This window comes from Labeo rohita, chromosome 8 (assembly GCF_022985175.1).
Source record: "Labeo rohita strain BAU-BD-2019 chromosome 8, IGBB_LRoh.1.0, whole genome shotgun sequence".
Taxonomy (NCBI): Eukaryota; Metazoa; Chordata; class Actinopteri; order Cypriniformes; family Cyprinidae; genus Labeo; species Labeo rohita.
In genome coordinates this window covers 24,910,606-24,925,431 of record NC_066876.1, presented here as the reverse complement: position 1 = coordinate 24,925,431, position 14,826 = coordinate 24,910,606, and the positions used below count along the sequence as shown (strand labels likewise).

Below are 14,826 nucleotides of genomic sequence, written 5' to 3'. Positions count from 1 at the left end.
GTTTATAGTTGGTTTATTTGCTTTGTTAAAGAATTATTTCTGTGTTATTAATAGTTCTATAACCATTAGTCAGAAGTCCATGCAGTAAACAGGGATTTTCTCTACGTCCACTTGTACCAGTATGCCATTTTTTTTTTATTAATTCCAACCGGTTTGCCGTTTTAACCTGTATATAGTAGTCAACATTTGAAGTGGATCAAAACCTTTCATCAAAGTTGTCCAAAACAACCAAAACAATACCCATTCTTGTTTTAGGACAACTTTGATGAACTTTTTTTTATCCACTTCAAATGTTGACTACTGTATAGCCCAGCACTAGCTTCTACCAAAGAAAAGGTGTTTTTAAGTTTGAAAAATGACACTAAAAACATAAGTGAAACTCCAAATATTGCATGTGTGTGAATTGACTGTTATGAGTTTTATTTGTTATCACTTCTGATTCATGATTACATAAAGATGCTTTAATATATCCTTTTAAAATTGTGCCATGTTTTTGTGGGCAGGTTATGTAGGCTAGTGAATCACGTCATTGTTCTGCTCTCAAGTCAATGGAAACACTGGCTCCGGGCAGCATCGCCATTTAGAAGAAAACGAGTATGTGTGAATGTGTGGAAGTTCTGATTCAGTGATGAAGCATTTGGTGGGTGTCAGACAGATGGAGTTATGAGTGAGTAAATGTATTTACCTCTTTACGCACATTGACGCTGAATTGTACGATTAATATCATCCATACCCTGCTGCCGGTTTGGAACAGACATCAGAACAGCAGTCACGATAGCAAACCCATCATCTGTCTCTCTCCCTCTCTCTCTCCTCTGTAGACGTAGCCAAGGGCCCAGACAGCAGCGTTTTTATGCTACCCTGCGATTCCATTCTCAGCAAACATAACTAGAGGATTTGAGCTGCATTTTTTTCTAGCCGTGTACTGTAATAGTATGTCTGTCTACTCATTTCAATGTCAAATTACACATTATAAATTAGGCTCCTTCTGTGCGGGACGCACTTCAAAGATCGGCAGTTATATAAGTCTGACTAACCAAACCAAATTATGGTGCATCTCAAACCAGTGCCACTTGGTCCAGACGAGCGCTTCATTTAGAACGGGGTGAAGAAGGATGTCGTGTGTCTATTTCTTTCTTTTAGATGCTGAGTCTAGAGGCATGTACGTGCCTGTAAAAAGTCTTTAAGAACTTGCGTGGTACACATGCATATGCTGAAAGAGAGTCAAATTAAAGAATGAATATAACATTCAAAGCAAAATTCTATACGTACTAATGTTGTATACTTACAATTGTATTTACAAAAATACTTTAAAACCATCATTTTTAATGGTTTTGAAAGAAGTCTTCTATGCTCACAAAGTCTGCATTTATTTGATCAAAAAATATAGTATAAAAAGTAATTAGGAGTTTAAGGACCTAGCGCTGAAACCCTATTGTAATTGTTAGAATGGTCACAGATCAGAGATCTCCACGTAAAACTGATCGTGCAGACCAAACCATAAGTTGTAGTGACTTGAAACTTGGAGGGATGGTAGTGCTCACACCACCTACCACATGACCAAGGCTCGCCCCAATCGGCCTGACGGGGGCGCTACAGCGATCAAAAGTCTGAAATCGTTCATAACTCCTAAACCGTCGCAGGCTCAAGTGTCTCACATCGTTGGAATCCTTGGGTCATGATAAAAAAACCTAAGTTTGCGAACTAGTCCTAGATTTTTCGCTTGATCGGAACCAAACCAGTGCAGAAAGCTGAGGAGGCAAAAGAGGTGCCAAAACTTTCAAAAGGGGCAGGGCCATTTTAGTAAAATGCCTATAGCTCCTGAATGGAACATCTTTTTTTTTCCACATATATGCACAATATTCGTGTCATGCGCGACAGAACTCCTCATTCTGGACAACTTTGCCTCTAGAACCACTGCTGTCAAAGTTTGTTAAATAATTGAAGGAACAAATGAACAAATGATTACAAATAATTACAAGATGATAAAATTAGGTTTTACTTTTTTTATACAAAATATTTCACGCAATATACATCACTCAGATTTAAGTTCTTCATAAACATCTACTATACATTGCGAACGTTCCCTCAAGCTGTTGCATGCAGATTTATAGATAGCTGCTAAAAGGGCAGTGTGACTCCAAAAATATCTTATTTTCTTCATAGTCACTCAGTTTGAGGAAGTGTCGCTGTCTCTCAATATGCGTGTGCATGTCACGCTGCCTCTGTCAGACCACCATCTGTCCGATGGGAGCTGAATGGAGGCATCCGATTGGTCAATGTGTCTGAATAGAGAGGGGTTTGACGGGAAGGGTCATGTGTCGGACTGCTCTTAGACACACAAACACACACTGCCCGCTAAAGGCTGACTCACCCCGTCACACAAAGACAATAGGGCTCAGCTGACATAGCAGAAAATCCCCAGGCACACCAAAAAAAAACCACCTATTTTGCTCTGCGTTCTTCAATCACAGAAGCGAGAACTGTTCTGTGAATTTCAGACAGAAAGGATGCATAATGTGAAGCCCTGAGAAAAGAGGCAGCCAATCAGAATCAAGTATTCCAGAGAGCAGTGTACTATAACTAGATATATGTCTAAATATTTGCCTTTACAGTTGTTCAAATGAAGTTCTTAGCAATGCATATTACTAATCAAAAATTAAGTTTTGATATATTTATGGTAGGAAATTTACAAAATATCTTTACCTAATGATCTTTGGCATAAAAGAAAAAAAAAATTATAATTTTGACCCATGCAATGTATTTTGGGCTATTGCTACAAATATACCCGTGCTACTTAAGACTGGTTTTGTGGTCCAGGGTCACGTATACAACTTGAAATCCTACACAAACTGTGCAAAAAGTGGATCTACAAGGTTAAAATACAGAAAATAATTAGATAAAAATGGCAGATCTTTATATTATAGTACAAAAAGAAACTAAAACAGAAGGTGATTCAGTTCATTGATGAATCTTTCAAAGCTAAACTCATCCAGGAAAAAGTGTTTTGGTCTATTCGTGCTTAACTGTCATTAATAATACATATCTACAGCTCCATGAATGAGTGAATGCACAAAAGTAGGAATGAATGAGGTTACATTTATTTATTTAAAACAGAGCGCATGACGCAGAAATAAACCGCCAGACAGAACATTGGATCCGGTTCCTTTTTTTTCCTACTTGTTTAGTTAATTCATTCACTGACTTGGACTTGTTATTCTGGTGCGACTTGGACGCGGGAGCTGATCCTGACAGTCTGCCTGACATTAAATGTTCACAATGTCTTCCAATAAATCAAACATTTACCTCACACCTTACGTATTAGCACATCCAGACAATCGAAGTAACCGAGGAAACCCCCGAAACGCATTTATTTTCCCACCCCTCCTCCCTGTTAATGCCAGACACAGAAAAAGCTCCCTCCTCCATCCCACACTCATCTGTCTGCCAGCCCCCCATCGCATCCTCCTCCACCTCCCCCAGCCGCCCCTATCAGGCAGGTATATGAATGCTTTCCCAAAGGCCAGCCAATACAAACACACACACACACACACAGACCGGGCTGACTGATGTGTGGGGGCTGGGTGGAAGGAGCGTGAAAAGAGAGGATGCCCCGTGATGAACCTCTCTCTTTTATCTGTGTTTATCTCCATCTGACATTAATGAGATTTTAGCTACTGCATCCTGGGGGAGGAGGGGGACAGCCTAGGAGGCTTAGCGGTGTGTGTGTGTGTGTGTAAGAGGGTGTGATATAATGTCACAACACAGCTTAAGCTATGACGAGGGGAAATTATGTAAGAGGGAACAATTATTCAATATGTACAGTCTTGCCTTGTAACTGAAATCCGAACGTTTCTTCGTTCACTAAGAAGCTCAGTATCTGTGTAGGCTGTAAAGGGCTTCAGGTTAGCTCTCTTGAGTTACAATACTTTGAGCTCCAAAATCTAGCAAGCTGCCTACTAGGCAACGTACTTCACAACTGACTAATTTGGAATGTTATATATATATATATATATATATATATATATATATATATATATATATATTTATTTATTTTTTATTATGATTATTTTTTTTCAACATTAAAAAAATTAGATTTTTAATTTTTGTGTAACTCTGGATTTGACCAAAATTAGTTAGAGCATTTATTTATTTAAAAGTTAAATAATAATAATAATAATAATAATAATAATAATAATAATAACAACAATTATACAAATAAATAATACTTTATATGTATCATATAATGTTGTTTATTTTAATATAATAACAATTTTTTAAGTTTAAATTAATATAATAACAAAATAATAATAATAATAACAATAATAACAATTGCTATTATTATTATTATTATTATTATTATGTATTGATTTAAAATAAATAAAATTAGAATGATTTATTTTATATGCATCATAAATTGTTCATTTTACTTACTATAAATACATAAATAATTATTATTATTATGTAATGATTTAAAAAATATATATATTTTACATATACCATAGATAGTTTATTTTGTTTATTAGAAACATTATTATTATTACTACTACTACTACTACTAATAATAATATTCATTGATTTAACATTAATTTTATTAATGTATCAAATTATTTTTATTAGTTTTTTATTATAAATTATTATTATTATTTACTGATTTAAAATAAATACAATAATTTAAAAATAATAATTTATGTATCATAAATTGTTTATTGTATTTATTATAAATACATACATAAATTGTTATTGTTCGTTGTCACTATGACGTATTGATTTAAAATAATACAATCATAATTATTTATTTTATATGTATTATAAATTGTTTATTAATTATAAATAATATTATTGTTTTGCATTGATTTAAAATAAATAAAAAACAGCTATTTATTTTACATGTACCATAGATTGTTTATTTTGTTTATTTGTTATTATGTATGGATTTAAAATAAATAAAAGTATAATTATTTCCATGTATAATAAATTGTTTATTTTTTGTTTTTTTATATAAATACATAAATTATTATTATTTTATTATTCATTTACAATATATATATTACATTTACCATGGATTGTTGTTTATTTTGTTTATTTATTATATTATACAGATTAGTATTATGATGTATTGATTTAAAATAAATAAAAAATAATTATTTATTTTACATGTATCACAAATTATTGTTTATTTGTTTTATTATTATTATTATTATTATTATTATTATTATTATTACGCTTACTAAAAAGACAGCTGGGTTGTGAAACAGAGTGAAAGAGTACATAACATATTTAATATTTAATTTGATGTGAATTAAAATGAGCCTTCAACCCACTGAGTTAAACTATTATGTACATGGGATGTCAGCTGTTCAAATGACAAAACATAAACTTGGCCTATATATAAAACATTTCCAGTGGAAAAAAAAAAAGGTTTGTGATATGAGACAACATACTGTACTTCCATCCCTCACAGTCTTGCTTTCATTCATTTGCATCAAATTAAATAGGGCACCCAGTGCGAATCAACGCTACTACTTAAGTATATTTGATCTTTCAGGCATATTTTGAAGTCACTGATGGAAAAAAAAACAGTGAAAGTCGTACTTCCCGCTGAGGTTGCTAAATAGCATTGAACAGCAAAGCTGAATAAGTGCCATTTTGATTTGAAAATTCAGCTCGAGAGGTGAAAAACTGATCAAATTAGCAAGGATGTGGCAAATAAGCCAAGCGTGAATCTTCACACATGAACTGAACTGTTAATGAAAAAAAAAAAAAAAACTAATGAATTGACTTGCGTTTGCATTCTATTAGAGCCACAAAAGCAATTAGGGCTTGAATTGTTCCAGGGAGATGTTCGTGTCTTATCTCTAAAACAAAGCCACATATTTTCTGCCTTTGCCCGGTTAATCACAGTTATGATCCATCAGTTCGGGCTTGTCAGCGACGGACTATTTGAAAAATCTTAATTAGCACCTAAAGGAGTCTCGTTAGAACACTCAGCTGCTACTCACTCCTGAAAAAAAAAACCCTGTCGAATTTAATAACCACCCAGGACTACACATGAGGGATTTTTTTTTCTTCAGGATCAGTGGGAAGAATAAGCTTTGTTATGAAAGCAACAGATTACCGTGTTTTTTTCGCCGAGTTTCATACTGAGTAGAACCGTTCGGGTTTCTCGTCTGGCACTCTTGCGCAACAATAAAAATGACCCTTGCGGATATCCAAACAAAAGCCTGTTCATATCAGTAACCGACTGAACAACACAGGGCCAGTTTCTCTGCCTTGCAGGTCTTTGACCTCACTAGTCCAAGTTCTGGAACATACTTATGAAGACTTTGACCCGGGATGTCTCAGAACAGCCGTCCGGCTCGGTTCTCAGACGGATCCTCTGGTTTATATCGTCGGCAGCTGCAGGACTATCCGTGCCCGTGGAGCCCCTCGCCGAGGCAGAGAAATGCGCAAATGCAGCTTTTCGTGCTGCGGCCATTGATATGCATACCAGGGGCCAGCTGCTGCTGAGCTGAGTCGGGTTGAGCTGTCCGCTCGGTGTGTATGTGCGTGTGGCTTAAGAGCGATATGCCTGGCGAATGAGACGGGACATACCTAATATCCCCTTAGGGAACTGGCTTCCTCTCCCAAAGCTCTTGCACCCTCTCAGTTCTCCATCAGATATCCCAGAATCCTCAGAGGCGCTTGAATGGGGTGGGGGGTTGTGTGCCGGTTGGAAAGATGCCACGCTCTCCGAAATAAAAATCACAAGTCAGCCGAACCGAACGCGGAGGACGGAAGAAAGAAAACGAACACGCAAGGTGTTCATCAAAAGCGTTTTCAAGGGCGTGATTTAGACTAAATTACGTAGCTTTGTTTCCAAAGAGCGAACAATTAAGTGAGAAAATGGCTTCAAAGGCTGAGAGCGCTTAAATTCTGCTTTAATGACTGCATGATTAGAGAGGTTTACTACCCACTTCCAGCACCTGGGGGGAATTAAAGATCGAGAGAAAGAAAAAAAAACACTTGATTGTGGATGAGACGAGAAGTCAGCAGGGAAAGAGTTCTGATACGGAGCAGGTGTGCGTGTGTGCGCGACTAAGTGTGCCGGCAGACGCGCGGCGAATGCGAAAGAGAGAGTGAGAGGGCACGCTTCATTCATGCCCATTCATACTCCCATTTGCATAATCAGTCTGTCGCTGCACTTTGGGAGTGGCGGTCCTGGAATGCGGCTGTCGCAACTCTCCCTTCCCGTCACTGAGCTGCGGTTTTCCTGCACTGGCGGCAAGAACGCGCCGTCTGCCAAAACTCTCTAAATAACCCCTGATAAAACGCCTCCACATTTAACAGGAAACTCAGAGGGGGAAATCAAATGCATGACTAAGTGGGAAACGCTCATGATATGGGCTTTCTTGTGCTTACTGCTCTGAAAAATGAAAATGCCAACTCTTTTGTCAAGTAAATCTGTCGGTGCGAATTCATTGTGAAAAAGCACTATTATAGCAGGGCTATAAAGTTAAAACATTCACTTAGCATGAACATGTAATCATCTAGTGCATATTTACATTGATCAGCTTTTTAAAAATAGTGCAGATGTAATGCAAAAAAGCATCCTCTGTGAAGACTACCTCAAAGTTGATTGCAAAATATATTTTTGTGGTCTGTGTTTTTGTCAATGGCTTATGTTCAATATAACAAAAACAAAACAAGCTATTTACTCACTTCAAAGTCATTTTAGTGTATAAAAGTAATCTTGAAGAAGTTGTTCACTTCCAGAACTAAACTTTACAGATGATTTCGCTCACCCCCTTGTCATCCAAGATGTTTGTGTCTTTCTTTCTTCATCCGTAAATGATTGGGTGGATTAAGAATGAAATGGCTTAAGACTTTGTAAACAAGTGTGGAAAGTGAGTAAATGCCTTTAAATAGACTCAGCGTTTGAGCTTTCAGTTGATTTAAAAAATGGTGATAGCCTGATGAATGAATCAAAAATAATCAATATTTTATGAGTAAACTCCAAAATTAAAGGAGAAGTTCACTTCCAGAACAAAACTTTACAGATAATTTCACTCACCCCCTTGTCATTTAAGATGTTTGTGTCTTTCTTTCTTCAGTCGTAAAGAAATTATGTTGGAAGTTATGTTTGGAAGTTTAAACTTCCAAAATACAGTTTCAATGCAGATTCAAAGGGCTCTAAAGAAGGAAGAAGGGTCTTATCTAGTGAAACGATCTGGGTCAATACAGTTAGGGTATGTCGAAAAACCATCTGATTTTCTCCTCCAACTTCAAAATCACCCTACATCGCTGTTTTACCCTTTTTTTTTTTTTGATCTTCTTTGCACATTCACTTTGTAAACACTGGGTCGGTAATTCTGGAGAGATGTAGGACAATTTTGAAGTTGGAGGTGAAAATGAGAGTTTTTTGACATACCCTAACTGTATTGACCCGGATTACACAGACTACGCGTGCGCATCGCAGAGAATGGATGAGCATTTGAGGTAAGTATATAAATTGTCATTTTTTAGAAAATAACCAATCGTTTCGCTAGGTAAGACTCTTATTCCTCGGCTGGGATTGTTTAGAGCCCTTTGAAGCTGCATTTAAACTGCATTTTGGAAGTTCAAACTCGCGGGCACCATAGAAGTCCACTATATGGAGAAAAATTCTGAAATGTTTTTCTCAAGAAACATAATTTCTTTATGACTAAAGAAAAAAACACATGAACATCTTGGATGACAAGGGGATGAGTAAATTATCTGTATATTTTTTTGTTCTGTAAGTGAACTTCTTTAATTTTGGAGTTTACTCATAAACTATTGATTACTGTGATATATTCGTCAGTCTGTCATCATTTTTAATCAACTGAAAGTTTAAATGCTGAGTCTATTTAAAGGCATTTACTGACTTTCCACACTTGTTTACAAAGTCTTAAGCTATTTCAATCCTAATCCACCCAATCATTTAACGCCACTCCTGACAATTACGTCCAGACATTTTTATCAGTATATAAGTCATCTTGATAGCTCATGCAGCCAACTCAACACCTAAGCTTACACTTTGAACCTGTATCAGCAAACTCAAGCCTTGTTTACCAAGCAGCCAAACTCTTTTGAACCCTCTGAACAAGACAAGCACAACACTGTTTTTTTTTTCCACAGAGTATTAAAAGACAGTGCATGTGGACCTGAGACAGCTTGACAGAACATAATGGCTAGGTACATTTTACGCTTAATTATGAGTGTGTGTCTGAGCGAGGGACACAGAACATCCTGTCTTTTTGCGTCTTCCGGCTGGTGACTGAAAGCACCAGACAGACACGCACTCACAAACACTTATACACACACACACACATATATATATGTCGAGGGAGGTTGAGTAACTACACAGTCTGTGACCTTCCCTCAGCAAGCAGCAGAGAAAGAGGAAGTTCCTTCACCCCACCCAGAGACAGAGAGAGTGAAAGAGCGAGACTGCCAGACTACTTTTCACAGATGAGGAACATAAGATCTGTAAATAACTCAGCAAAAAACAAAATAGCTCTGTCACCATCACATAGAATATGCATCTCAGACAGCAACACAGTACATAAATTCAAAACAAACTGTTATGTCTATATCAGCTGCATATGGAAACCTTAGATGAATGCTTGTTATGCAAGGTTGCAAATGCATATATAAATCTATTAGCCGATATACCACTATTTAAAAATCTGGAATCTGAGGGTGCAAAAAAATCTAAATATTGAGGAAATCGCCTTTAAAGTTGTCTAAATGAAGTTCTTAGCAATGCATATTACCAATCAAAAATTAAGTTTTGATATAGTTACGGTAGGAAATTTACATAATATCTTCATGGAACATGATCTTTACTTAATATCCTAATGATTTTTGGCATAAAAGAAAAATTGATCATTTTGACCCATACAATGTATCGTTGGCTATTGCTACAAATAAACCAATGCACTTATGAAAGGTTTTGTGGTCTAAGGTCACATATGTGACCCTGGACCACAAAACCAGTCATAATGGTCATTTTTTTAAATAAGTTTTTCGTTGATGTATAGTTTGTTAAGATAGGACAATATTTGGCTGAGGGACTACTATTTAAAAATCTGGAATCTGAAGCTGCAAAATAAATAAATAAATAAATAAAATCAAAATACTGATAAACGCCTTTAGTCATCCAAAAATTCTTAGCAATGCATATTACTAATCAAAAATGAAGTTTTGAAATATTTTGCCATCACTGGAATAAATTGCATTTTAGATATAAAAAAAAAACAAAAACATTTTTTCACACTGTAAAAAATATTTCAGAATATTACTGTTTTTACTGAATTTTTAATCATTTTTGAGCATCAGAGACATTTCAAAAACATAAAAAATTCTTACCGACCCCACTGACACAATGTGAAATCAAACTAGTGTATCAATGCCAAGTATTTGCATACAGTTGGATCGATTACATTCCAGGCGTCAGTCTTATTCTACAAACATCTTAGTGGCAAACAAAATTGTGTGGAAGCCATTATGAAGTCATCAATATCAAATCGCCGACTCTTCCTGGCAAAGGAGTGACCAGGCAGGCGGGCGAATGTAAAAATACACCGAATCTCCCTCTCTCTAGATGGATATACAGATATATTCCACTTCCGTTTCCAGACGGTTTGAGAGTGTTCCCTCTTGTGTGTGTGGTGAGAGGCAGGAAAGCTCTTGAGAGGAATAAAAGCCTGCTGTGGGGGGTCTGATAATGTGATAATGCGGAGAGCTCCGGGACATTTCGCTTCTCACTTGAGACCGAGGGAAACAGCTCGATGTTAACGAGGCAACGTCATTCACCGTAAGGGCCCATTCAATTGGCAGAGCACTTATGACACACATCGTCGTGCAAAAAGAGACAGAAAGTGGCAAATGTGTGTAAACGTGTTGGAGCGCAGGCCTAGGCCTCATAGAGAGAAAGTAACTGGGTGAGAGCTGGTGGGTGGGGGAGGTGATGGAGGGCTGATCACAGAGATGGGAGGGAGGAGATGTTGGTGAATGCACCTCTTTGTTGGTTCATATTCCGTTTCCACCACAATACTCCAATCCCTGCATCATCAGCTCCATTCAGGGAAAACAGTTCATGCAAATGACCAGGCCTGCCATTCATTGAGTGTTTGTGTGTGTGTGTGTATTGGACGGGGGCACACTAGCAAAAAAACTTTTCCTCTAATCCTCTACGTCACAAACAGGACCCTGTCTGCTGCAAGAGTCAAGCATTAGAGCCCCAAGGGTAAGAGGAGCCGCCACACATGCGAGTAACCCGAGACTGGAGACAACCCAAAGCAGATAAACATAAAACAATCAGCCTGAGACTGCTTTATCGGATTATTCCTTCTAAAAATATCCCGAAATGAACTTTATGATGCATATTCAAGCAGCAAACTTGGTTGGAGTGCATGTTTTCCCATCAGCAGTCTCGTGATTAAACCCTCAATGGCTCGATCATTAAAAACACATCCACTGTCAAGTACCTGTGATAGCTAAACGACCCATTTCGGAATTACCATAACATGACGCCATTGCCGTGGGACATGTGGAAGTCATGCTGGGCTCGAGAGAGACAGATGGAGGAGCGAGATGATAAAAAACAAGCACTAGACAGAGAGCGAGAGAGCTGAAAACGAAGCGCACTGGCCTTTAATAGCTCTTAATGATTGTTTGTTTACACACTCAGCACTGTATCTACAGTAAAGGCCAACGGGACAGAGGTCATGTCACAGAGGGTTAGTTATTGGTCAGTTAAATACAGCATGTGGAAAGCAGCTACAAACGCTATTTGTGATTTTTGCATCGGTCTGCTCAAGTTAAATATTTCATGCCATTAAATTTAGGCCACTGTGACGGCTACCCTATCTCAACGTCCGCCCGCAGAATCCACATCTCACCCCTCTCCCGGATATCAGGTTGTAACATTTGGACTGGGAAACCAATATCATGATAGTCTCTGGAGTCTGAAGACTGGGTCACCAAAGAACTGACACTCTTGGCTCCTTTCCAAGCACTCATCTAAAGAGGGAAGCTGACACGACTTGGAATATGCCAACGCAAAACCCAAGACATACAAGTTTTACCCTGGTGGTGTGGCTTAGTGGTTTAAACAGCCAGTCTGCCAACTTTAAGATTGTTGCTTCAATTCCAGCAGAGGTGATTCATGGCTATCGCCACAGTGCTCCAGAGCACTTAACCTCAGGTTGTGCCAAAGGGACTGTCCCTATAAGAAGTGCACTGTACGTCTGCCAAAGAACTACTTACTGTTGAGTCTGAAGTTTGTGTCACCAAAGAACTGACACCCTTGGCCCTTCTCCAAGCATTCATCTGAAGACGACTATGGCAAGCCATTTTAACAATATCTATTTTTATACTTCCGGTACTTATTTTCAGATTACTGAAGAGTAATTCAAAAGCGAGGAGAATATTTTCAATTTCACTAATTCCTTACATCACTAGTTTCAATCGTTTTTTTACTTGCATGATGCAATGACTAGTTTAGTGTGTAATAAATGAGTTTGATCCAATTAATTCCATGAAAACTGCCCTATTTCTAGCAAGCCAAAATTAATATTGATAGGTGCCAGGATGCAAAAATGCTTGCCACTACTGAGAAGTACTAGTTTGCAATGAATTACTAATCTAATAGGCACTACAGGATAAGTGTCTGATAAAACGTTATTAATGAAATTGCTAAAGATGGTAGTTGTTACTGGCTTACTACTAGGCAGCGACTAGTAACACAGATACTGGAAATGGCTTGTCATGGACATCTGACACTTGCAGTACACTAAACTTAAACAGTTCCCCCGATGTAGCGCAGAATGTAAAAAACTGGCTCACCCGTGATGCTTTCCGCTTGTATTTATTAGCGAAGTCAAATTTCTCCTTAATGTCATCCAGGAGCTGCTCCAGACGCGCTTTCTCCTCTTTCCCCGTGTAATCCGGGCTCAGGAGAACATACGCCCTCCAGTTGGCCGAGTCAAAGCCCCAGTGGCAAGTCCTGTTCTCCAGCGATTTGTGACTGTGCACCACGAATTTCTGGGTCGGGTACATGAGCCTGCAGTCCATGCACTGAATGCAGGGCGCGTTGGGACTCGTGTAGAGCTCCGGGACCAGCAGCCCCTTACACTTCCCGAAGCACTCGTGGTAGATCTTGAAGCTCTTCTCGGTGAGTTCCAGCTCGATGGAGCCGTAGAGCTCCTTCTTGGAGTGCGGCGGGTACGTCCCCCCGTAGATGAGCGCGTTGCACAGGCGCTCGGCGTCCGTCTTGGTGATGAGTCCGCAGGACGGCGCGGAGAACGGCAGGATGCCCATCACCTTCAGGATCTCCAGCTGGTCGGCGGTGCAGCGCGAGCAGTAGATGTGCAGGTCGTCGCACACCGAGTTGATCTGCTGGAGCGAGAAATCCCGCAGCACCGTGTTAAGTATTTGCGGCAGGCACAGGCGTTTCTCGCCGCCCACCACAAAGCACGAGATCGTCTCACCCTCCAGGACCGTCTCGCACCTCTCGGTGGAGCGGTCGGACGGGATGAAGAGCGGCCCGGGCATCACCGGAGGAGGCTGCATGGGGGGGAGGTGCAGCACGGGCTCCGGGACGTCTTTGCCGTCCTTCTTGAAGAGCAGGTCGTGCTGCCATCTGGCCGAAAAGGCGGCCGGTCCTCCGAGAGAGCTCATGGAGCTCAGGTGAAACTGTTTGAGAGTTTGTTGCAGTCCCGGGTGAGGCTGGAAACTCTGTCGCGCTACTGTTTCCATGTTTCGCGCACCGCGTTGTCGTTGAAAGCGAGCGTCTGGCGAGAAATACGACTCAAAGGTCCTGGTTCCGCGTCTCTAAATCCAAGTCTGTGAAAACAAGCACAGGAAGGCCGATAGGGCTTCATCAAATCCCCACTCAGACGAAGGTTTCCACCGGCGTGTCTTCTTCCCCTGCAGCGGGCTCTCTTCTGTCCATATCCACAGACAGACACGTACAGAAAACTCAAGTGTAACACGAGCAAAAGCGCGCAAGTTGCAGCAAAACTATCCCACGGGGGAGCCCAACTTGTCCCACGACAAATTCACGAGTCAAATACACAATCCGCCAACTTTAAATCCGTATTTTTCCCTGCGAGTAGAGATCGCTGCAGCCGGACACGGCGCGTCGCCTCCGCTCCTCTGCCCCTGCAGTTCAGTATGACTGAGTCAGTGAGCACAGCCTCTCTCTCTCGCTCGCTCGCTCTCTCTCTCTCTCCCTCGCTCAGTGTTTGTGTGTGTCTGGCTCAGTCATTGAATCCTAGCCAAGAATGTGACTGACTCCGCAGGCTGTGGCTCTTCCAAGAACCAGCCTTCACTCCCCACTGCTGTAGAGACAGTCACTGTACTTATAATATCACATTTACACTATTTGTAAGCGCTTAGTCTTTTTTTTAATCAATGTCTCATTTGTAAACTTTACTTCATTCATAATAATTTATCACATTATTGGCGTTATTGAATTGATTCACTATATTTATTAGATTTATTTAATTTATATGATACAGCTTTACTGGCATGATTGTGATCATGCACAATACTGTCAAAGCCGACACAGTTCTTAGAATATTAAAATGGACAACACACACACAAAAGAAAAATAAAGAAGCGAGGTAAATAAACAACTACATGAAATGATGAGAATGGTAAAACAAAATCTGCTGTTATAACATAATATTTAAATATCTGCAATATTGTTAGTTTACTTTTATTGATATTTAAATAATAAAACACAATGCAGATGTATAGTTTTTTTTTCCATAAGTATATCACATTGGAAATTAAGATCTATCATTATGGTATACG

At 39.1% G+C, this 14,826-nt stretch overlaps 1 protein-coding gene across 1 annotated transcript in view; it reads right to left on the bottom strand.

The window, feature by feature from the left end:
• Positions 1–14,218, bottom strand: part of skia (v-ski avian sarcoma viral oncogene homolog a) — an 81,543-nt gene extending 67,325 nt beyond the window's left edge. Inside the window, exon 1 of the mRNA XM_051116768.1 lies at positions 12,853–14,218. Within this exon, the coding sequence (XP_050972725.1) occupies positions 12,853–13,764 (912 nt within the window). The 5' untranslated portion in view covers positions 13,765–14,218. The remainder of the gene's footprint in view (positions 1–12,852) is intronic.
• Between the last annotated feature and the right edge of the window lie 608 nt (positions 14,219–14,826).